Here is a 22477-nt window from a genome sequence, read left to right as displayed (position 1 = left end):
CACCACGAGATACCTACTGCACACGCACAACCCACGTAGACACTGCTACCATAAATCTCCGATCGATAGCGCCAGGACGCACTGCCACCTAAAACTGGAGCACTCACAGGGACACTACTCAAAGAAGAACTAATGTTGCCTGAAGTGAGGTCCTGGTCACCATTTTCCTCTCGTCCACCAAAGCCAGAAAATTTGTCTTGCCTCCTCTGGCAACTTGTTCATAAAGTTTAAAACATTGTCCCAGAGGGAAAAAAGCAGAACACCCCAGCTAAGCTTGCTGATTAGTGATCCGGAGCTGTAGTCCAGCTGCTGAATAAAGTTCCTTCCAAAAAAGATCAACAAGCTTCTTCACATCCTTTGATTTTGAGGTAGGTGCTTGCTGACCCTGCACTGTCCCTCATTGTTAACTGAGCCCGCCAAAGGTCCTGAGAGCAACGGGGTGGGGAGAGGCGTAAAAACATTAAAACTCCTGCAAAGGAGCATAATATCTCCACTCAATTCTTTTCAGCATAGGTAGTAGGGAAGAAATTTGCCACAGAACTTTAGTAGGCTCCAGAATAGACTGATTTGTTGGGAGCACCACTTGAGAAGGTCCCACAGATCCCAAATTAATAACTTATCTGTGAGACCTCTTGATCCACTTACACCTGAATATCTGTGGCAGAAGCCACATTCTGTAGAAGGTCCTGGTGGACTCTAGAATCATTCAGTGGAGGTAAGGAGCCCTCCAACACAACTACATCATCTGGCTATGAGAAGGAGAAAGCCAAGGCTGGCTGAGGTGCAATCTCCTCCAATTCTTGCAAGGGGGGATTCATCTGAGCAGATTACTCCTCTTTGGCACTGAGCCCAGTACTGGGAACAGCTTCTTGCAGTAGCATCGTGACACCTACTGGAGAAATAGAGAGGAGAGGATGCAAAGGTGATCTGGAGGCAGGAGAAAACCTGCAAGGGTTCCAATACGGCCACTGATAGGGTCCCGGGCCACAATTTCTTCCTGACCAAAGGTCTCTACCAGCTGGTGAATGGGGGGCTTCCACTGGATACCAGGGTGGAAACTCCTCAGAGAAGAGTGATGGTTAATGTGACAAAGCCGTGACATAAGAGCCCACTTCTGACTCTGACAATGAACCAGAATCATCTGACCAAGGAGGTGTGGTTCTTGTCAGTGCCAGAAGTCTGGAGAAAACAGCACTGGTGAAATCATGGTCATTTACCTCTTGATGGCACTGAACAAGGAGGTACTACAGTATCTGGAGGTGCCCATGGTACTGGGTGCTGAACTCCAGTAGCTGGCAAATCCTAACAAGTGACTATTAGTACTGGGCATGAAGATTATTGAATCACTGGCAAAGCCAGTACTGAGAAGCTCAGCAGATCACATGCCTCAGGTGTTCCTGGCCCCAGGACAGACTCCTTTTGCTGTAGAGCCAACGAAGACTGCACCTTGAACTAGATGGTGCAGCCACAAAGGTCAGTCTCAACAGGGCTAATATCGGGGTAAGAGTCAATGAACGACTTCTGAGGCACTATGTGTGCCAGGAAGTGTGCCTCAACCAAGTGCACTCTATTTGCTTTTTCTGCATTCTTCCTGGGTTTTGGTGTCAGGGTCCTCAATCTCCGGCTTCTTCAGTACCAGAGAAAGAGATCAGTGTTGAAACTCTGCCGAGACAGGGGGAATACTCCCAACTGAAGCAGATGTGCTTGCTACACACCCCAAATCGGGAGGCCCTGAGGGTGGACAAAGGGCTGCCTGTATCAGAAGGTGTTTAGTCTGACCTCCCTATTTTTTTTTTTAGTTCTGGGCTTAAAGGCTCTGCAGATTTAGCACCTGTCTCGGACATGAGTTTCTCCTAGGTACCTCAGGCACCTGGAGTGCAGGTCACTAACTGGCATAGGCTTCGTGCAAGCACCACAGGACGTGAAGCCAGAGGGTGCCCCGGCACCAGTACTCAAAAGGCGGGAGCTGCAGAGTGAAAAAAAAAGTATAGCAGAAATCTAATATTAAAAACTATCCTACTACTCAAACTACAACTATTAATGAGTACCAACTATATACAACGCTAAGAATAAGGAAAAACTTGCATTAGCAAGGAAGAACACTCCAATAGCTGTCAGGGGCAGTAAGAAGGAACTGAGGAGGGTCAGGGGCAACTCTGCCCTTTATACCATCACACAGCCAGCATGAGGAGACAGAAGGCGCATTTGCTGCCTGGATAGGTACTGCTGAGGAAAAAATCTCCAACAACAGTGCATTGGGTGCACACATATGAAGTGGAATGGACATGTGCTATCACTTGAAGAAGAATGATATTTAAAATCCTTGACCAAATTCTTGTGCTCTGGAACATTCTTATTAAATATGAATAAAAATCCTTTTCACAGTATTCTCCCACTAGCAGTCATCAACATCTTTGTAGGTATAAATACTGTTTACCACTTGGCTTTTTTATATAATTTTTTCCATACAAACATGAATGAATATACTCCTTTACAAAAATTATCCCATTTAATAGATGGTGAAACAGAGATTGAGAGGAAGGATGGGTCAGTGGTTAGCACATTAGCCTGAGACTTTGGAGACTTAAGTTCAAATCCCTTCTCTTTCACAGACTTCCTCTAGGAAAGTGGGCAAGTCTGTCACACTTCCTCATAGGGGTACTGTGAGGATAAATATATTAAAGATGGTGAGGTGCTCAGGTACGATAGTAATGGGGGCCACATACCTAATATGTATATTCTTTCACAGTTGTTGTGCTTGACAGTATGATGCTGCTGCATTTAAACAAGGGAATGCAGTTTAAAAAAAAAAGCTATAAAATAATTAAAACAGGGTATGACATAATAAAGTACCCATCATTCAAGCAGCTACAGCACTGGACTGAGATGTATGAGATCTGGGTTTTGCAATACTTCCCTACCTCACAAGGTCATTATGAGGTGCACAGATATTTTGGTGATGAGTGCCACAGAAAATCCAACAAATAAAGCATGAAATTTTCATGAACCCAATCCTTCCTCTCAGCTATATAGGGCACACAACTCCATAGCCAGGTAAAGGGTTATAGAATCATAGAAATATAGGTCTAGAAGGGACCTTGGGAGTTCATCTAGTCCATCCGTGCTAAAGCAGAACCAAGCATACCTAGACCATCCACAACGGGTGCATATCTAACTTGTTTTTACAGTCCCTAGTGATGGGGATTCCTCAACCTCCCTTGCAAACCTGTTGCAGAGCTTAACTACCCTTATAGTTAGAAAGCTTTTCCGAATATCTAACCTAGATCTCCCTTGCCACCGATTAAGCATATTAATACTTGTCATACCTTCAGAGGACATGGAAAACAACTGTTCAGAGTCCTCTTTATAACAGACCCTAACATATTTCCTCCTGTGGGAATTCTGGGCTACTGCACATGCCCAGAATTCATGTGCCGAGCGAAAAACTTTTTACAGAAAGTAATTTCTTCTGGAAAGTTGCTGCAGTTACGCTTTTTGCCCATCAGTGGCCACTGTAGCACTAGAACAGAGTAGCCTCTCCTGGGCCAGCCCCAACTGCCGACAGGGAAGAGAAGACAGCACCCTGCCGGTGGGGCCTGGTCAGGAGACAGGGGATATGAGGGAACAGACAGTGTAAGTCACATGGGACTGCTAGAGGGTCCCATTCTTAAGGGCTATTGGGGGAGGACAAACTGGGACTGGGGCTGAATGGGAGTGGAGGCGCATGGGCACATGGGAACAGGGAAAAGGGGGTACAGCACCACATGGGGATGGGGGAAGGGCAGTAGCTGAGTGGGTGCACAGAGACAAATGGGGATGGGGGAGGAGGTGCAGGACCACATGGGAGAAGAGGGGTGGCTGAGTGGGGGCACAGAGACACATGGGGCATGGTGTTGGAATGGGAAAGGGGGTGCAGGAACACATGGGGATGGGGGAGGAGAGGTGGCTGAGTGGGGGATGCAAGGACACGAGGATTGGGGGGGTTGAGGGACACATGGAGACAGGAGCAGATGTGCCTAACTGAATGGGAGAGGCTAGGGGTCAGCCAAGGTCGGCGTGAGGGAGGCTCCCTAACTATGCCTCCCTATCCCACCCCCCAAAAAAACCCTTCCATTTTTCTCCCACTCACACCCAACAACCCTCCAACTTCACACCCAGGCTCCTTCCCAGCAATTACTTCCCTCTCCCTCAGCTCCTCCGTTACCCTGGACTTCTCCAAGCCTTTGCGCTGGTTCTGAGTGGTGTGGGAAATATGGTTCTGTATTGTAATTTAAATGAACTATTATTCAGAGTTCTATATTATGCCTAGTAAGGGATCTATTTGTCAAAAAACATTTCCTGAATCTTTTTCGTTGTCTGCATTGTTACAGACATACTTATTGACAGGTATTTTGAAACAAATTACCAAAATAATTGAAACTGGTGTGATTATATTGTACTATTTTTACAAATAAAATATGCAGAACTTTAAAATATTGTGCACAGAATTTTTAATTTTTTGGCGCAGAATTCCCCCAGGAGTAACATATTTCAAGACTTATCAGGTCATAGAATCTTAGAATATCAGGGTTGGAAGGGACCTCAGGAGGTCATCTAGTCCAACCCCCTGCTCAAAGCAGGACCAATCCCCAACTAAATCATCCCAGCCAGGGCTTTGTCAAGCCTGACCTTAAAAATATCTGAGGAAGGAGATTCCACCACCTCCCTAGGTAACGCATTCCAGTGTTTCACCACCCTCCTAGTGTAAAAGTTTTTCCTAACATCCAACCTAAACCTCCCCCACTGCAACTTGAAACCATTACTCCTTGTTCTGTCATCTGCCACCACTGAGAACAGTCTAGATCCATCCTCTTTGGAACCTCCCTTTCAGGTAGTTGAAAGCAGCTATCAAATCCCCCCTCATTCTTCTCTTCCGCAGACTAAACAATCCCAGTTCCCTCAGCCTCTCCTCATAAGTCATGTGTTCCAGTCCCCTAATCATTTTTGTTGCCCTCCGCTGGACGTTTTCCAATTTTTCCACATCCTTCTTGTAGTGTGGGGCCCAAAACTGGACACAGTACTCCAGATGAGGCCTCACCAATGTTGAATAGAGGGGAACGATCACGTCCCTCGATCTGCTGGCAACGCCCCTACTTATACATCCCAAAACGCCATTGGCTTTCTTGGCAACAAGGGCACACTGTTGACTCATCTCCAGCTTCTCGTCCACTGTAACCCCAGGTCCTTTTCTGCAGAACTGCTGCCTAGCCATTCAGTCCCTAGTCTGTAGCGGTGCATGGGATTCTTTCATCCTAAGTGCAGGACTCTGCACTTGTCCTTGTTGAACCTCATCAGATTTCTTTTGGCCCAATCCTCTAATTTGCCTAGGGCCCTCTGTATCCTATCCCTACCCTCTGCCCCTGAGTATTTTTATCCTCAAACGTCAGATTGTCAAAATCTTTTATAATTTTTGTTGCTCTCCTTTGGACCTTCTCCAATTTGTCCATATCTTTCCTAAAGTGAGGCACCCAGAATTGGACACAGTACTCCTGCTGAGGCCTCGCCCAGTTCTGAGTAAAGAGGGATAATTACCTCCTGTGGTAATAAATTACACTCATGTTAATAAACCCTCAGAATATTAGTCTTTTTCACAACTGTATCACATTGCTGACTCATATTCAATTTGTGTTCCACTATACCCCCCAGATCACTTTCAGCAGGATTACTGCCTACCCAGTTATTTCCCATTTTGTAGTTATTCATTTGATTTCTCCTTCTCAAGTGTATGGTTGATGTACACACTGTTTGGAAGTTGGCGTAGGCGCCAAACTTTAAATACTGCTATGACACTGGACTAGTGGGATGCAATTACTGTACCTAAACCATAAAAATCATATAAATAAAGCATTTAAAAACAATTGTAAAAAATAGATACTACTGTCAATTCCATTTGAAGTAATTATAAAGAGACCTCTAACCTGGATGATTAGCTGAGAAACTTCAGTGTACTGCTCTAGAACATTCTCCTCCTGTTCATGCATTAGAATAGAAGGTAGAACATGACTTTCTATCCAAGCACCTGTCTCCTTCAAATGTGAAAGGTAAACTTTTCCTTCAGAAGAAAACTGTGCAAGAAAAACAAACAATAATAAAAACAGAGCTTGATAATGGTCTTTTTCCCTCACGAATACCTCCTTAAAAAACAATACCTTGTGCTGAAGATGAATACTTAATCTGCAGTAGAGGGTGAAGGCTCTTATGGCAGTTGCTTGATTGAAGCTATGAGACCCTGCACCAGTTGCTTTCATAATCGAGCCAAGCATCTCCTGCAATATTATAACTTATAGTTATATTTAAAAACAAAATATATTTTCAGGAAGTCCTGTTCTGCACTTTGCTTTTGCTTAAAGACTGAAATTCAACTTCAAATTTATTTTCAATAAGCCAAGATTTTCAGAAAGTGACTGGGGTGTTTTTGACCACTTTGTTTTTTCAGTGCCAAACTTTACACTTCAAAGGGGCTTGATTTTCAAAAAAATGGTCTGCACCTATCCTCTGGAAGTCAGGCTCCTTTAACATGTCTCAAATTGGACAAGTTTGAGGCACCTACAAAAAAAACTAGAGATTTTTGAAAATCTTGGAGTAAGTCTTGCAGTCCTATAATTTATTTCTATTCATGATCTAAACTGCTAGTTATTCACAAAGTTCAGAGGCATGCAAGTTTTAAATTACAATAGTTACATTTGCAACAGATAAAGAGGTACAGCTAACCTCAGATTGTTAGTCACAACTGTTAAAGCATCAAATATGCAGAAGACAGCTTGGTCAAGTTCAGGCAGTACACTTTCAGAAAGGAAGAGACCATTAAACACTATCGATAGCTTTTTGATCATTCTTTTCATTAAAGCATTTCATCAGTTCTTATCATCATGAGTGTGATGGCAGAAGATCCAAAGGATGGAGGGGTAGTGGATCTTACTGAGACTTTTGAAGAAAAAATGTTAAATCTAAATTTCAGTAGTGGTACTGTGTCACATTAAATAGTGCTTTACATTCAATATTCTGCAAATATTACCTTTGCAGCTCCAAGTACTTTCAAAAGCTGGTTCAATTTCTTTCCGGGGACAGATAGCAGGCAATCCCGATTCATGGAATGAGTTAATAAATATTCTAGATAATCAAGTGCTAATTCTGGTTTTGACTCATTTGTTACTTGGATACGTACTCGCCGCTCAGATGCTGTATTGCTCTAAATGTGGACGAGAGAAGAAGCCCATTAATCAATGAGATACAAAGGATACTACAATAAACTTTAATCTGGAGGATAAGTAATTACTATAAAGGACAAATAGAACCAGATTATATAATGCAACAAAGAGGTAGAATTCAGTGTTTTCTTGGCAAACCTTTCTTGGCGTCATCTCACTGGACATCCAATCACAGATTAACTCCATAATGTGTCCCACTTGTCCCCAGCGACACAAGCAGTCTATCAGGGTGGAGTATTTATTTTCATCAGCTCCCTTCTCAAGATTCCTCAATTTAGAGATCACACCACAGCTGAAAACAATTTCAGATATAGCAGCTGTTTTTATTCATTAGCACAGCAATGACGCAGACAAAATGAACTGATATGATATCTGAAATATTAACAAAACAGTTTATAGGCCTATTGGCCCTACAGATTTTACTAAGTTATCAATTGTCCTGAATTGATATGTTCTTCATTGAGGGTATTTTAATGTATACCAAATAAAAACATAAAATTAAAGTCGAACAACAGAGCACCCCCACCTCAATTTTGACAGTAAGGAAATAGTACCTGAATGTAGGAATAGCAGAAGCTGGCATGAAAGATGCCAGAATAACTAATGGAATCATGCAACGATCATCCTAGGATTAAAAAAAACAAAATAACCAAAATTATAAAAAAAGGACTGAACCCATCTGACTAATAGTCGCAGAAGACAACAAGAATCTAAGCACCTTTTTTCGAGGAGTGGATTCTGTCACTGCAGAATTTTCATACCCATTAAAGAACCACCAGAAACAGCATTGAAAAGAAATACTTAGAGTGGATTGTCAGATTCATATACTTGGGAGTGCATGTGCTCCTGGTGGCCATATACATGCTCTGCTACCAGAAGAAAACATTTACTTTAAGTTTATATGAAGATGCATGGCCATGACTCCATCCAATTCCTTTCCATTTAAACAATGTATTAGAAATAGAATCCAAAGAAATGGGTATACACAGGGTGAGGAGTGTAGCTTTATAGTGGCAATTTATTCGTACTAGATAATCTTTGTTCTCTAACCATTTTCACCACAGATCCCTAATGTTGGAAGATTAACTATCAGTCATCCCTCAAAGAGGTGGGTCTGAGAACTAGTTAAATGACTGTGCGATTACTTTCCAAAATTGGGCATGGGACCTAGATTCAAAGCCAATGGTAATGCTGCCTAAATATAGGGATTAAACATCAAGTAGCAGCCTTCAATATCCTTGTTTAGATAGGTTTGTGCAGCACCTAGCACAACAGAGCACTCATTGGAGCCCCTAGGTGTCACTGAAATATAAAAAAAATAAGTGACTTAGAGGTTACTTTGGATCTAGCGGCATGCATCCGAAAACCAGACAGAGACGCTTTCAAGATCTTACCAGTTTTATGTCAAAATCTTCTCTGTTTAAATTGTGTTTGAAGAGGTAGTGTCTCCTCTGGACTTAGCTCCATGAAATACAACATAAAAAATTTATGTACAAGTTTAGTCCCATCTGGATAACAAGTGAGAGTGTCTCCCTCTTTTTAAAAAACGACAACAAAATGGTAACATTCACAGAAAAAGAACAGTTTTGCTTTTCCGGCAGAAGAGAGCCTCTTGCCCGAGTTCCTGTTCTTCTTGAAACTAAGACTCTGTTCAGACCGCTTTTCAGATCCATGCTGCTTCATCAATACCAGAAAGCATGTCAACAACTAGGTCAAAGAGACTGCCAAAGCTGAAAAGCTTGTCCGAGTTTGGCTCAAAGCCAGCTCTGATTAAGAGAGAAGGTTACTCACCCTGTGCAGTAACTGTGGTTCTTCAAGATGTGTCTCCCTATGGATGTCCCACTCTAGGTACGCTTGCGCCCCCTGTGCTTCAAATTGGAGATTTTAGGTAGCAGTGTCCATTCAGCTCACACATGTTCCCTCTTCATCTTGTGCCCTGCACCAGGGCTATATAGTGCTGTGCGGGAAAAATGCCCTCAGTTCTCTCTCTACTGCAGAGCTCATTGGAAAGAACTCTGAAGCAGAGGAGGAAGGCAGGCAGTGGAACACCCATAGGGACACATCTAGAAGAACCACAATTACTGCAAAGGGTGAGTAACCTTTTTTCGTTCAAGTAGTGTCCCTGTGGGTGACCTCTAAGGGAGAGGTGGGGCTTCAGAGTCGAGTCTAGAATTGAGGATAAGACAGTGAAGCCAAATATGGCATTGGACACTGAGCTGTGAGAGACTGCATAATGTTCAGCTAATGTATGAGCACATGTCTAAATCGTGGCTTCATATTTCTGCAACTGGAACGTTTCTGAGGAAGGCTATGGAAGTGGAGAGCAATCTCGTGGAGTGAGTTCATACTCTAGAAAGAGGCTGAAGATCACGAGACTGATAGCAGTAGGTAATGCACCTCGATATCCACCTAGAGCAGGGTTCGGCAACCTGTGGCACGTGTGCCAAAAGGTGGCACGCGAGCCGATTTTTGATGGCACGCAGCGGTGGGCTGAGCTGCCGCCACTCTGGGGTTTCCGCTGCCGGCTCCTGCCAGCCGGGGTCCCTCGCTGGTCCCACTCAGCGCCCGCTGCTGGCCTGGGTGAAGGAACTCCAGGCTGGCAGCGGGCTGAGACCCAGGCTGGCAGGAGCCGGAACCCCAGAGTGGGGGCGGGCTGAGGTGCTAAGTCGCAGCTCTGGGGTTCCGGCTTCTGGCCCCTTGCCAGCAGGGGTCCCTGGCTGCAGCCCCACTCACCTTCCTTCCGGTTGGAGTTCAGGCCCCCCTCCCAGACAGGGTCCAGGCCTCCGGCCCTGCTCAGCCTGCTGCTGGTCTGGGGTACCAGTGGCCAGCTCCACTTACTTCAGCTGCTGATCTGGGGTTCCAGCCGCTGACCTCCTGCCAGCCAGGGTCTGGATCTCCAGCCTTGCTCAGCCTGCTTTCCGGCCTGGAGTGCCAGCAGGCCACCCTGGGCTCTGCTCCTGGCCTTGGATCAGTGCTCTGCAACCTCCCTGCTGTGGCCCACTGTCCCCAGCCTGGGACAGTGAGGGTTGCACATGAGACAAGAGAGGGTGCAGCTCAGCACCCCCATCTTAAAATTGCTTATACCAGACCATGCTGCGTTTGACCTCATGCCTGCCTTCTATCGCCATTGTTTTTCCCCACTGAGAGTTGAAGGGAACATTTGACAAAATGGCAGCTCCTAAGAAAGCGAAGCTAGATGTCTGATCATTTCAGCCTGCTTGGACTGACGCATTTGGATTTATTGAAAAGAAGGACCGTGCTATTTGTGCTTTCTCTTACGAAAGTGTTGTTTGTTGCACATCAAGTGTTTGACGACATTTTGAAACGAAGCATGAGAAAACCTCTCTTGACGAAGTAGACGACTGAATTGATCAAAAAGGCAGTAGCAGCCTATGAGAAGCAAAGCAGTGTTTTTAAAAGCTTAAGTGTAAGTAAAAATCAAGCTAGAGAAGGAAGTTACAAGATTGCACAGTGCATTGCAAAAAAAGGAAAGCCATTTACAGATGGGGAATATATAAAAAGTTTTTTTCAGCAGTTTGGAGATTTTGTTCAATGATTTGCCAAATAAAGATACAATCATATCTAGAATAAAAGAACTGCCCATCTCTGCCAGAACAGTTGAGAGACGCATAAGTGAAATGGCAGAAAACATTAAGGAAAAGCAGACAACTGCATTGAAAGACACAGCAGTGTTTAGTGTTGCAGTTGATGAGAGCGTGGATATAAACGACATTCCACGTTTGGCAGCTGTTGCAAGATATTGTGCTTCCAATGAAATCCAAGAGGAACTTTGTTGCCTGAAACCCCTGCATGGCACAACAAAGGGGGAAGATAAACTGGAAAGTTTTGTACACCATTTTGAAGAACAAGGAGTTGACATCAGAAAAATATTTTGTGTGACAACAGATGGTGCTCCTGCCAAGGTCAGAAAACAGAAGGGATTTGTAAAGTTACTTGAAGATCAAATTGGCCGTCCAACAGTCAAATTTCACTGCATCATCCATCAACAAAACCTTTGTGCTAAAATGTCTAATTCAGAGCTTAATAATGTGATGAATACAGTGGTGTGAATTGTGAATTTCCTTGTTGCTCAATCTGCTTTGACTCACCGACAATTTCAAGCACTGCTAGAAGAGATGGACAGTGCTTATAACGACATCCCACTTCACAGCAACATTTGGTGGCTAAGTCGTGGCAAGGTTTTGATGCGCTTTGTAAACTGTTTTGATGCAATCAAGGCCTTTTTGTCGGAAAAAGAACAAAACTACTCTGAACTGGATGATGACAAATGGCTGTGTAAGATTATGTTTCTAACTGATATCACCGCTCACCTAAACAAACTCAACTTCTGTCTCCAGGGTGCAGGGCAAACAGTTCTGGATCTTTATGAAGCCTGGAAAGCATTTGTTGTGAAACTAAGCAGTTTTTTCCAGGAATATTCAAACTTCTACTTTCCACTACTTCCAACTCATAAAAGAGCTATCGACACATTGCACTGTCAATGTCGATGAGATTGGAAAGTACATGCAAGAACTGGAATCAGAATTTTCTGACAGATTTCAAGATTTCCAGCTATTTGGCCCAATGCTTTCTTTTCTAATTAAACCTGAAAAGTTCAACGAAAGCGCCTTGGATGTGTCTGTATTTCAGTGGATTGGTGTTGAAGATTTTGAAATGCAACTCATTCAGTTAAAAAGCTCAGAACTGCAGACAAAGTTTGGGGATCTGTGAAGCGCACTTGAAGCTACCGAGAGAGATCATAGGGCCTCTATTCTGACCTGCTGGATGTCCCTGCCAGTGAAATTTAACTGTTTGAAGAAAATTGTGTTTGCAATGCTTTCAGCATTTGGATCCACATACCTGTGTGAACAGGTATTTTCACACATGAAATCTGTCCTCTGTCCCTCTCAGAGCTGGTTAACTGGTTAACTGATCACTCAGAAGCCTGTGTGCAGCTTAAAGTATCCAAATACGTGCCAGACATTGGAAAACTCAGCAAGGATCACACTAAACTGATAAGATCTGCATTTTAATTTAATTTTAAATAAAGCTTCTGAAACATTTTGAAAACCTTGTTTACTTTACATATAACAGTAGTTTGGTTATATAACATATAGACTTATAGAGAGACCTTCTAAAAAACATTAAAATGTATTACTGGCATGCGAAGCCTTAAATTAGAGTGTATAAATGAAGACTCGGCACACCACTTCTGAAAAGTTGCCGACCCCTGACCTAGAGAGTCTTTTTTTGCAGATTGAGGATCCCTTAGATCTGTCCACAATGGAGAGAAATAGTATGGGAAATTTCCTGAAGGGTTTAGTCCTATCTAGATAGGAGGCTAGTGCAAGCACTCCTGACATTGAGCGTGTTTCAGTGTGGTTTCAGAAAGGAAACTAGGAGGTGGATAAATTGGTTTATGTGGAAGTCCAAATATATTTTTGGTAGGAACTTGGGTTGCAGTTGTAGTGTGACATCTTTAAATAAGACTGGAAAGGGGGGGAAATATGCCATTAGAACCCCTCTCTCTCCCACTCTTCAAGCAAAAGTTATGGCTACTAGAAATGCAGTTTTCAGAGAGGTGTAGAAGGGAGCAGGTAGCCATGATTTGAAAGGAGGTGGTCTTAGACACTGAGGACCAAGTTGAGGTTCAGTGTTGGTGTATGGCATCAGATTTCTAAGAAGAGGTTACCCAGACCTTTGAGAAACCTTCTTGTGGGATAAGAAAAAGCAGAATAACCCTCTATCTTATGATGGAAGGCTGTGACACTGCGAGGTGCACTTTTACAGAAGTTAGAGATTATCCTGACCTTTTTAGTTCTAGGATGTAATCTAGCACAGATGATAGTGGAAAGGATGTAGGAGGAAAATGTCTTGAGTCACATCAGAGTTTGAATCTCTTCCACTTTTGGATATGTGTGTCATGAGTAGTTTTTTCCTGCTATGTAACAGCACCGCCTTTACGTCCTCAGACCACATCATTTCTAAGCTCTTGAATCATTGACCACACATGCCTTAGGCCAGAGAACCTGTAGATTTAGGATGCCAGCCAGGTCCATCACCTCAGAGAGCAAATGAGTGGCTGGAGAGTGATTGGTTGGCAAACAGCAAGCTGAGTAAGGTAGGGGAATCACATTTGTCTTGGCCACATGCGATCTACAAGTATAACCTTGTTTTTTTCCCCTCTATCTTAAGCAGGATCGTGGATATTACAGGAATTGGTGGAAATGCACAGAGGAGACTTCTGTTCCATTAGAAGTGAAAGGCATATGAGAGAGTGGTGACCCAGACCGGCCCTGGAGCAAAACTGGGAGCATTTGCTGTTTTTGACTGTGGCAAATAAGTCTATCTTAGGGATGCCCCAGTGTAGAAATATGCAGTGGAGAATGGTGGTGTCTATTTCCCATTTGTGATCTTGGGATCTTAGAGCCTACAAGTCCATTCAGTCCTATTTATTGTTCAGCCAATCACTAAGAGAAACAAGACTGTTTACATTTATGGGAGATAATGCTACCTGCTTCATATTTACAATGCCATCTGAAAGTGAGAACAGGTGTCTGAATGGCACTTTTGTAGCCTACATTGCAAGGTATTTACGTGCCAGATATGTTGAACATTCATATGCCCCTTCATGCTTCAGCCACCATTCCAGAGGACATGCTTCCATGCTGACGACACTAGTTAAAAAATTAATGCGTTAATTAAATTGGTGACTGAATTCCTTGGGGAAGAATTGTATGTCTCCTGCTCTGTTTTACCCATATTCTCCCATATATTTCATGTTGCAGTTTTACTTCAGAGTTTTCTGGCCCTTGACCTTAATTTCTGGCAGAAATTATACTTTTGAGGGACATGTGACTCCGGTTATGTCTGTCACTGACCGGAATAGCCTCTTGGCAGGAAAGATAACATTTAAACCCGGGGGAGCTGGGCATATCCTTTCCAGGTTCCACTTCCCCAGATGGAAGAAAAAAGAAAAAATAACTATAGATGGTGAACAGTTCACTATTCTAATAAGAATTTTTTTTAAAACTCAAAAAAGAAAAAAGGGAGTATAAGAACTAACAGAAACTCCATGAACTAACACAAAATATCTTGAACAAGAGAAAAAAAAATACAAGTTAGGTAATTTCAATTCAGAGGCTACTGAGGCTCCACCTTGGGCCAAGGCGGCTGAGAAGGAACTGAGAGGGCGGTTCACCTGTGCAACGCTATATTGCACTGGTGCATGGCACAAGGTGTATGTGCAGGCCAAACGGGCACTGCTACCTAAAATCTCCGATGTGAGGTGCAGAGGGCAAAAATGTTCCAAGAGTGGAGCACCCTTAGGGACACTACTCAAAGAAGAAAGGATAATTCTTCCACTAAGGAAGCCTTCAGATGGCTTTCACAGTCCTTGAGGGCTCTCAGAGCACAACTCACACAAATAAGAGAAACCTTCATTTGGATGATCCTTCCAAAGGCATCACAGGCAGCACATGTACAATTAGTAACGAACAGAGCTTGGCATCTCTCATGAGGAATATCTCAGGACTAGGTGAACAGATCAACTGGGCCAACACTATGAAGATTAATGGAACTAACTGAGCCAAACATGTCAACGCCTAACAATGAGCAAGTGCATCAAGAGAATGCTCACCACAAGGCAGAATTAAGATAGCAAAAACAAGTGCAAGGAGGGGAAGAAGAGTCTGGTGTTTCTAAGTTGTCTGCTCAAGTAGTGAAAGAGGAACTGGGGTAGTGATTATTCAGAATGGTGGGGGGAAACTCCTCATATGACTTAACACTGAATATTTTGTTCTGCAGGGGAGCCTCAAGAGCCATTGCTTTTCGAGACTTCCTACCATGGTGCCAAGAGACCAAGAGCACATGCAATAGAGATCTAGGAGGATAATCAAAAGAGAACAAATAGTTACATATTTGTTTCTGTTTCAATCATTAAAATTATAAGGACCTATTTGCCAGACTCTTTGTGAAATTAGAGCACTCTCTTTTGTTTAGAAAGAAAAGGAGTACTTGTGGCACCTTAGAGACTAGCAAATTTATTTGAGCATAAGCTTTCGTGAGCTACAGCTCACTTCATCGGATGCATGAAGTGAGCTGTAGCTCACGAAAGCTTATGCTCAAATAAATTTGCTAGTCTCTAAGGTGCCACAAGTACTACTTTTCTTTTTGCGAATACAGACTAACACGGCTGCTACTCTGAAACCTCTTTTGTTTAGGAAATTCCAAGGACCTCACTCCAGCCACTTTTTAGTTCATGGCATCATCCAAACACCATATGAAAACACAATTGCAGAAAGACAGACAAGGGACATGCGCTCATATGCCATGCAAGCACTAGAATTAAAAATAATTTAAAATAAAAATACAGGTTTCTAGGAAGTCATTCATCTATATTTTAAATTTGCCACAATTTTTAACCTGTGATATTAAAGTTTACCTTAAAAGCTTTAAAATATTCCGGCAGTACAGAGGCAAACTTTCTGATTGTGTAACCTTTGGCTTCTTCATTGTGATCCAGTGCTTTGTGAATACTTCTCCAGAGAATTACAGTAATCTCCAGTAAACTTGCCATGGAAGCCACATCGTTTATTGACAACACATTATTTAGCATCTGAAATGCAAACATTTGGGGATTAAAATAGCTAACACTGTATAATATGAATGAAGGTTAAAATTATGTTTCAAAAATTGAAAACGTTTTTCTGAACTCTTCATTTAACAAAGGAGCTATGTTTACTATATGGGGATGTGAATGCCACAACTCAGACTTAATCTGTGCATAAATATAGTCATTTTGATAGATCCATATTTGAATAAATACAATTGCAAAATCATTTCTACTATTGTATACTTAGAATAACCATCAGCATGAGACAAGCACCCATTTTAAGTATGCCTGGAATTCCTCTTGCTTCTTAAGCTACTTGCCACTCTTCTCACATCACAGTAGTGGCTTGATCGCCACTTTTTCCTGTCTTCCTATCCCTAGAGATCACCATTTGTTCCCCTTACGGTCTCCCTCTTTCATGTTCACTTTCCTGTCTCTCACAACATAAGTGCTATTTTAAAAAGTTGTTAGTGCTCAGCATAAAGTAAAAGCCTTATTTTACTTACACTTATATTCTCCTTTTCACTTTCTTCTTCTTCATCTTCATCATCTTTATTTTCTTTTATTGCTCTCTGGATGCAGGCATTCAAGCAGCGCCGAATAGTGAGCATGAATTTAGCTAAATTTTAAAAGTAGATAATTTAGACAACCATTCCACTTAAGAACCCTTTATCAGCAACAGATGATATTACAGGTAATTATAAAAATTATTTGAGGAAGTGGGAGATAAGAAGCAGACACAGCTAGTATATAAGATACCAATTCCATTAAAGGAAATTTAATATTCAAATATGAAACACTTGTGGTTTAAGTAATCACCACCCTTTCTGATCCAATCATTTAAAACAACAAAACAAAAAACAAAAAATACACAATCCCCTTGTCCGGTATTTTTCTCCAGAGAAAAGATCACAGGAAGCTATACTAAATTTATTTGCAATAGCTATTACTTCAATGGACTATTCTCAAAACATGATGGCTCTCTGTGACATGGAGGCTCTTTGGCAAAGGGTCCCCTGTTATCTGCAAACTCTCACCTCAGAGCTAAGACACCCACTGCACCAAACTCAGTCTTACAGAAGATTTATCCATAATGAGTAACGTAAGGTATCTACAGAAAACTCCTGGTCAAGACTCAACCATTTCAAGATGTATGTATGGATGGATAATATTTCAAGAATAATGTATTTATATTGAAAGTATGCTTTATGGACTTGGGCGTAAAAATTGGGCCTGGTCTACACTAGAAGATTAGGCTGTTGAGTTACCGTGGTGAAAAATCCACACCAGAGTGGCATTGTTAAACCCCGCAGTGCAGACAGCACTAGGTCAATGGAGAAATTCTTCTATTGACCTAGCTACTTTCTCTTGGGGAAATGGATTACCTAGGAGGATGGGTAGCATTTTAAATGTAGATGTACCCTAAGTCATCGGGGTAGTGTGTCTTGGTGATGAGCCATTAAAGCAAGAGGGAGCTGTCACTCAGACAGCAAAGTAATGAAAGGCTCTATTATTTACCTTTGCCACAACCCAGAACAATGGAAAGCCATCAAAGACAACAGAAAACAATATAAACCACTTGGAGGTGACAAAAACATTATAGCAGGCAGAAGATCACCCTGGTTGTGAATAAAGACAAAAGACTGTTGTACATTTGTATCACCAAATGTAAGGAAAGGTTCTGTATCCATTCACTGAAGAAATCCTTTAAGGAGCAGGGGACTTTCATGAATGTTTGGATCCTGATTCTTGTGAAACCAGCCAGCTCTCCACGGGGCTGAACTTTCTGGGGGTAGGAAGCTTACTTTATTATATAGGAAAGATAACGAGAGTAAACCTAGGTTCACATGTTATGATTTTGTTTTGTGTTGTAATCAGTTGTTCCCATCACTTTCTTTCACTTCTAGTTAAATCTTTATTCTTTCTTAAAACAAATCTACTTTTGTTTTATTGTAAGTGCTTACAAGTACTATGTGGTTTACAGAAGCAATGGTTTAAGATAAAACTGGTAATCTGGGGTACACTGCACCTTTGGAGGCTGATGATCTGGAATTTCTGTGAGTAACCAATGTCAGGGGCTTGATATCAAAAAGGAATGATTCCAAGGGATTCAGGGTGCACCTATTGTTAACCTGCAAGATGAAGTTAGGGCTGGCATAGTCCGGAGAAGCGTGGTCGATTGGCTGAGAGGCTGGTTGGTGTCAGGGAGAGGATACCCAGCAACCACAAGGAAGACTCCCTCTCCCTGAAGGTAGGGAGTAAAAGTGACTGAGTCTTATGTGCCGTGATAACCATCGCTCCCCCCCGGACATAAATCCACAATATTTACAGAACACATAATTAGACTACTATCTTTGAAATCTCTCAGTGTCCACACAACCACCCTCATCTCTAGAATGCATGTGTAGGGATTGTTCTTTGGGTGACCTGATGTCTTGAGCGTGGAATCAAGCTGTGCAGATTCCTTATTTCTTTCTGACATTAGCAAGTTCTGGAAATAAAACCACTCTGCTAGTTTGCTTGCTGGCATGGATTCAATAGCATTCTTCGCTAGAAACAAAACTTCCTGCAATGTATCTCCCTGATACTGCTGGTCTAATAACATTTTCTATTAGGGAAATTTGGAAGAATTTTTCAGAAGAGACTTTTGTAGAGTCAGCCACTTGACAATACTGAAGGCCCGCAAGTATTGGAGACAAACTAAGTGTTAAACAAGTAATATAAAATTGACATTTCCAGGACGCTTGTAGCGTCCAGTACTTTACCTATGTTGGTGGGAGCAGTATACTCATAAGCATACTGATAGAACTTTCTGGCTGCTGCTGGATTCATCTGGATTAGTGTAACACAGCGTTCACACCATACCTCCTCAGGTTGATTAACAGGCAAGAAAGAGTTGAATAGGAGATTTACTAAGCGGCGTGACACAGGACGTGAATCAACTTCAAGACGAGTCAGAAGATGCTCCATGGGACAAATTTTCCAGAACTTTTGAAATTTTTTTTTTTTAAAAGTGAGAAGGGGAGGAAGTTAAAGGGGCAACAGAAGAAGGGAAAGAGAAACAAGATATTACAATTTTTTTTGGTTAACAGTACTTTCTGCACCAAAACACTGACTGAACAAAAGTAAAATGTATTGTTTAAAGTAAAATACTAAAATACATAGCACTATATAGAACCAGTACTATAGCATTATTCAGGTGCAATACATAGCATATTGAGTGTATTAGTCAAATTCCAACTCTCGCAATTACAATCCAGTGTACCTAAAATTCTTTATTCTGTTCAGTTGATAAGGAAGAATTACTTACCTGCAGTAGTAATACTTTGAAAATATCATCGCAAAAACTGTTATTCAGGATTCTTACTCAGGTCTCACTCCCAGCTTCAGAGAGAGTTAAATTCCCTACCTATGAAAATTTTAGGTTCTGAGGCATCTGTAAGGGTGACTAGTGCACAAGCTCCCTTCCAGATATATCCACCAAAGATTAGCCCATGCCATCAGCTGCCACTACTTCAGTCCTGTCTCAGCTACTGCATTACAGACATGGAATGCAGAAAGTAAATTCTTAGTTATGCAACAGTAATGCTACTACTCTACATCTGTCATTTCTGTGGCAAGGTCTTGAATTAATTAGGTCTATGCTTTTAGATATGTGATTTCAAAAAAAAGTTTTGGAATTGTTATTAGGCACTGAAAAATCATCTTCCTTCTGGCTCACTAAATACAGCAGTATTTCCTTTGTGGTTACAAAATATGGTGTTACCGCATGCAGCTCAATAGATCAGCCTCTCCTAATAATCACTTTACTAATAAGGGCTTATTGAAAACATATTTTCCAACATCCAATACTTAACAAAAGTACACATTTCCTATTTATTTAAAGAAAAACAGTTACTAACCTTTTGTAACTGTTGTTCCTCAACGTGTATTGCACATGTTCATTCCAGGTGTGCGTGCACCTGTGCACAGTCATTAGAAATTTTTTCCTCAGTGGTACCAATCAGGGCAGTTTAAGCACCTTCTTCTGCCATGCACCAGTGCATGCCAGTATGAAGGGCTCACCCATCCCTGAGCTCCCTCAGTTCCTTCTTGTCGGACAACTCTGAAGCCAAGGGGTAGGAGGGCAAGTCGTGGAATGGACATGTACAACTCATCTCTAAGAACAACAGATATGAAAGGCTAGAAGCAATTTTTTTTTTTGGAGTGATTGCACATGTATATTCCACTCAGTGACCCATGAGCCATAACGTATGATGGAGTTCATGTACACACAGACTGGAGTACAATTTGTCCAAATTTAGCATCATTTCTGGAGTACGGAGTACTAGCATAATAGGATGCAAAGGTATGAACTGAACACTAGACTGCCGCTCCACAAATGTCCTGGATTTAGACTTGAGCAAGGAACACTCTAGAGGCTGCCTGCCATATCATGGAATGTACTGTCAGTCTGCCCAGCAGGGAAATGCCTACCAGATCATAAACATGAAGGCGGAAAGTTATCCAAGACAAAATTCTTTGCAAAGAGACAGGATGACCCTTCATCTGTCTGCTATGGCCACCAATAGCTGGGCTGACAAACAAAATGCTTTAATCCTCCCTATGTAGGATACCAACACTCTTCTGACATCTAAGGTGTGCAAACGTTGCTCCTCTGTTGGCATGTGGTTTGGGGTAAAATGTAGGAAAGTAAATTGACTGGTTAATATGAAAATTAAATACCACTTTTGAGAGAAATCTTGAATGAGGGCACAAGTACACCTTGTCCTTAAAAGAATATTGTATAAGGTGGTTCGGATGTCAGAGCACGCAATTTGGCTACCTTCCTGTCCGAAGCGATAGCTATCAGGAAAGCCACCTTTAGAGATAGGTGCAGTAAGGAACATGTTGTTAGAGGCTTAAATAGTGGCCCCATGAGCTTTGACAAATCTAAAGTTCAAGTTCTGGTGGGGATAAGTTCCCTTATTTGAGGATACAACTTTTCCAGTCCCTTCACAAATCTGATTGTTATATCATTAGAAAATATAGAATGGTTATCTACAAAGGGATGGAAAACTGATATTACTACCAGAATCATTTGGTAGAAGAATCATTAACCACTGCTGTTTAAGTGCAACAAATAGTCCTCTATCCAGCATAATAAATAAATGCTGGACAGAGGACTGCATTGGCGAGACCCCCAAACTGGCAAGACCAGACCGAAAAAGGCCTCCATTTTGACATGTAAGCAGCTCTGGTAGAGGGCTTTCTAACAAGACATGGTGAACTTGCTTCAAGCAAGACTCCCTCTAGGACTTTGCCATGGAGCCTCCAGGCTGTTAAATGAAGGACCACAGGTTTGGTGGAGCAGCTGACCATTATCTTTGGAGATCAAGTTCAGGTACAACAGGAGCGAAATTGGAGCTGCAACTGACAGATCCAATACAATGGTGAACCAGTGTATCAAGGCTACATTGGGGCTATTAACATAATTTGGACCTGATCCTGCTTGTTCTTTAGGAGGACTCTTTGTAGGAATGGGATTGTGGGGAAAAGCATAGTAGAGCTTGTTTGTCCAGGGTAGCAGGAAACCATCTGCGATGGAACCATGACTGTGGCCTTGTAAGGAGCAAAATTGTTGGCATTTCTTGTTGCCCTTGTTTGCAAATAGGTCTGTCTGAAAAATTGGGAAAACTGTCTGGATGCATTTGGGCAGAGAAACTATTCATGACAACTTGTAAATGATCTGCTTAGGTGATCCACCAACTCATTCTGCATCCCTGGAAGGTAAGCGGCTTCGAGACGGATTGAATCGGCAATGAAAAAGTTCCATAGGTGAACTGCCTCCTGACAAAGAAGAGACGAGTGGGTTCCCCCTGCCTGTTGAGGTAAAACATTGCCACAGTAGTGTCTGAGACACCAAACAAGCTTTTGGCCTTAACATGTGGTAGGAAGGCCTGACAGGCAAGGCAGACAGCCCTTAGCTCTCTGACACTGATGTGAAGAAAGAGATCCCTTGAGGCCCACAAACTTTGAGTTCGGAGGGCATCCAGATAAGCTCCCCACACCAGGACAGATGCATCTATCACCAGTGTCAGTAAAGGCTCGCGGCAGACAAAGGGAACACCCACACAAACATTGAGTGGGTCTGTCCACTTATCTAGCAAGGTTGGTACCTGTGAAGGCACAGTGAGCACAGCGGTAACTTGGTGAATAAATGGAGGCCAGCCAACTTTGATGAGTCCTGATTTGCAGCCTGGCATGTTGGACTACATATGTGTATGAAGTCATACAGGAGTTTCATACAGTTTTGAGCTGATGTTGGGGGGAACGTTAAGGTCTGCCACAAGAGAATGAATTGTTTGGAAGGAAAGCTTGGGCCTGAGCAGAGTCCAATAGTGCGCCTATAAAAACCCTATTCTCTGCACTGGACAAAGGAAAGACTGATCAACTTAGACAAACAGACCTAGAGCTTTGAAGGATGATGGGATGAGTTGTACACTGGAGAGAACCTGAGCCCTGGACCAGCCCTTAACTAGCCAGTCATCCAGGTATCGTAGACCTGTACTCCTAGTCTCCTCTGAAACGCCGCTACCAGACATATTTTGTGAAAACCTGAGAAGCTGCTGACAGG

The 22477-nt window shown here is 42.4% G+C and overlaps 1 protein-coding gene across 4 annotated transcripts in view; it reads right to left on the bottom strand.

Moving 5' to 3' along the window:
• Positions 1–22477, bottom strand: part of NCAPG2 (non-SMC condensin II complex subunit G2) — a 116954-nt gene that overhangs the window by 30206 nt on the left and 64271 nt on the right. For 3 of the 4 annotated variants that reach the window (XM_043541550.1, XM_043541549.1, XM_007054114.4), the window contains exons 14-21: positions 18627–18849; positions 16368–16480; positions 15691–15864; positions 7802–7872; positions 7386–7539; positions 7055–7228; positions 6189–6305; positions 5958–6104 (exon numbers count right to left, since the gene is read on the bottom strand). In XM_043541550.1, coding sequence (XP_043397485.1) covers positions 5958–6104; positions 6189–6305; positions 7055–7228; positions 7386–7539; positions 7802–7872; positions 15691–15864; positions 16368–16480; positions 18627–18849 — 1173 coding nt within the window. Of the gene's footprint in view, positions 1–5957; positions 6306–7054; positions 7229–7385; positions 7540–7801; positions 7873–15690; positions 15865–16367; positions 16481–18626; positions 18850–22477 lie in introns of all 4 variants that reach the window. The other variant, XM_043541548.1, reaches the window with a different exon arrangement.

Source organism: Chelonia mydas, chromosome 2 (genome assembly GCF_015237465.2).
Source record: "Chelonia mydas isolate rCheMyd1 chromosome 2, rCheMyd1.pri.v2, whole genome shotgun sequence".
Classification (NCBI taxonomy): Eukaryota; Metazoa; Chordata; order Testudines; family Cheloniidae; genus Chelonia; species Chelonia mydas.
Note: the sequence above shows the minus strand (reverse complement) of the source record. Positions and strands in the feature narration are given on the sequence as shown.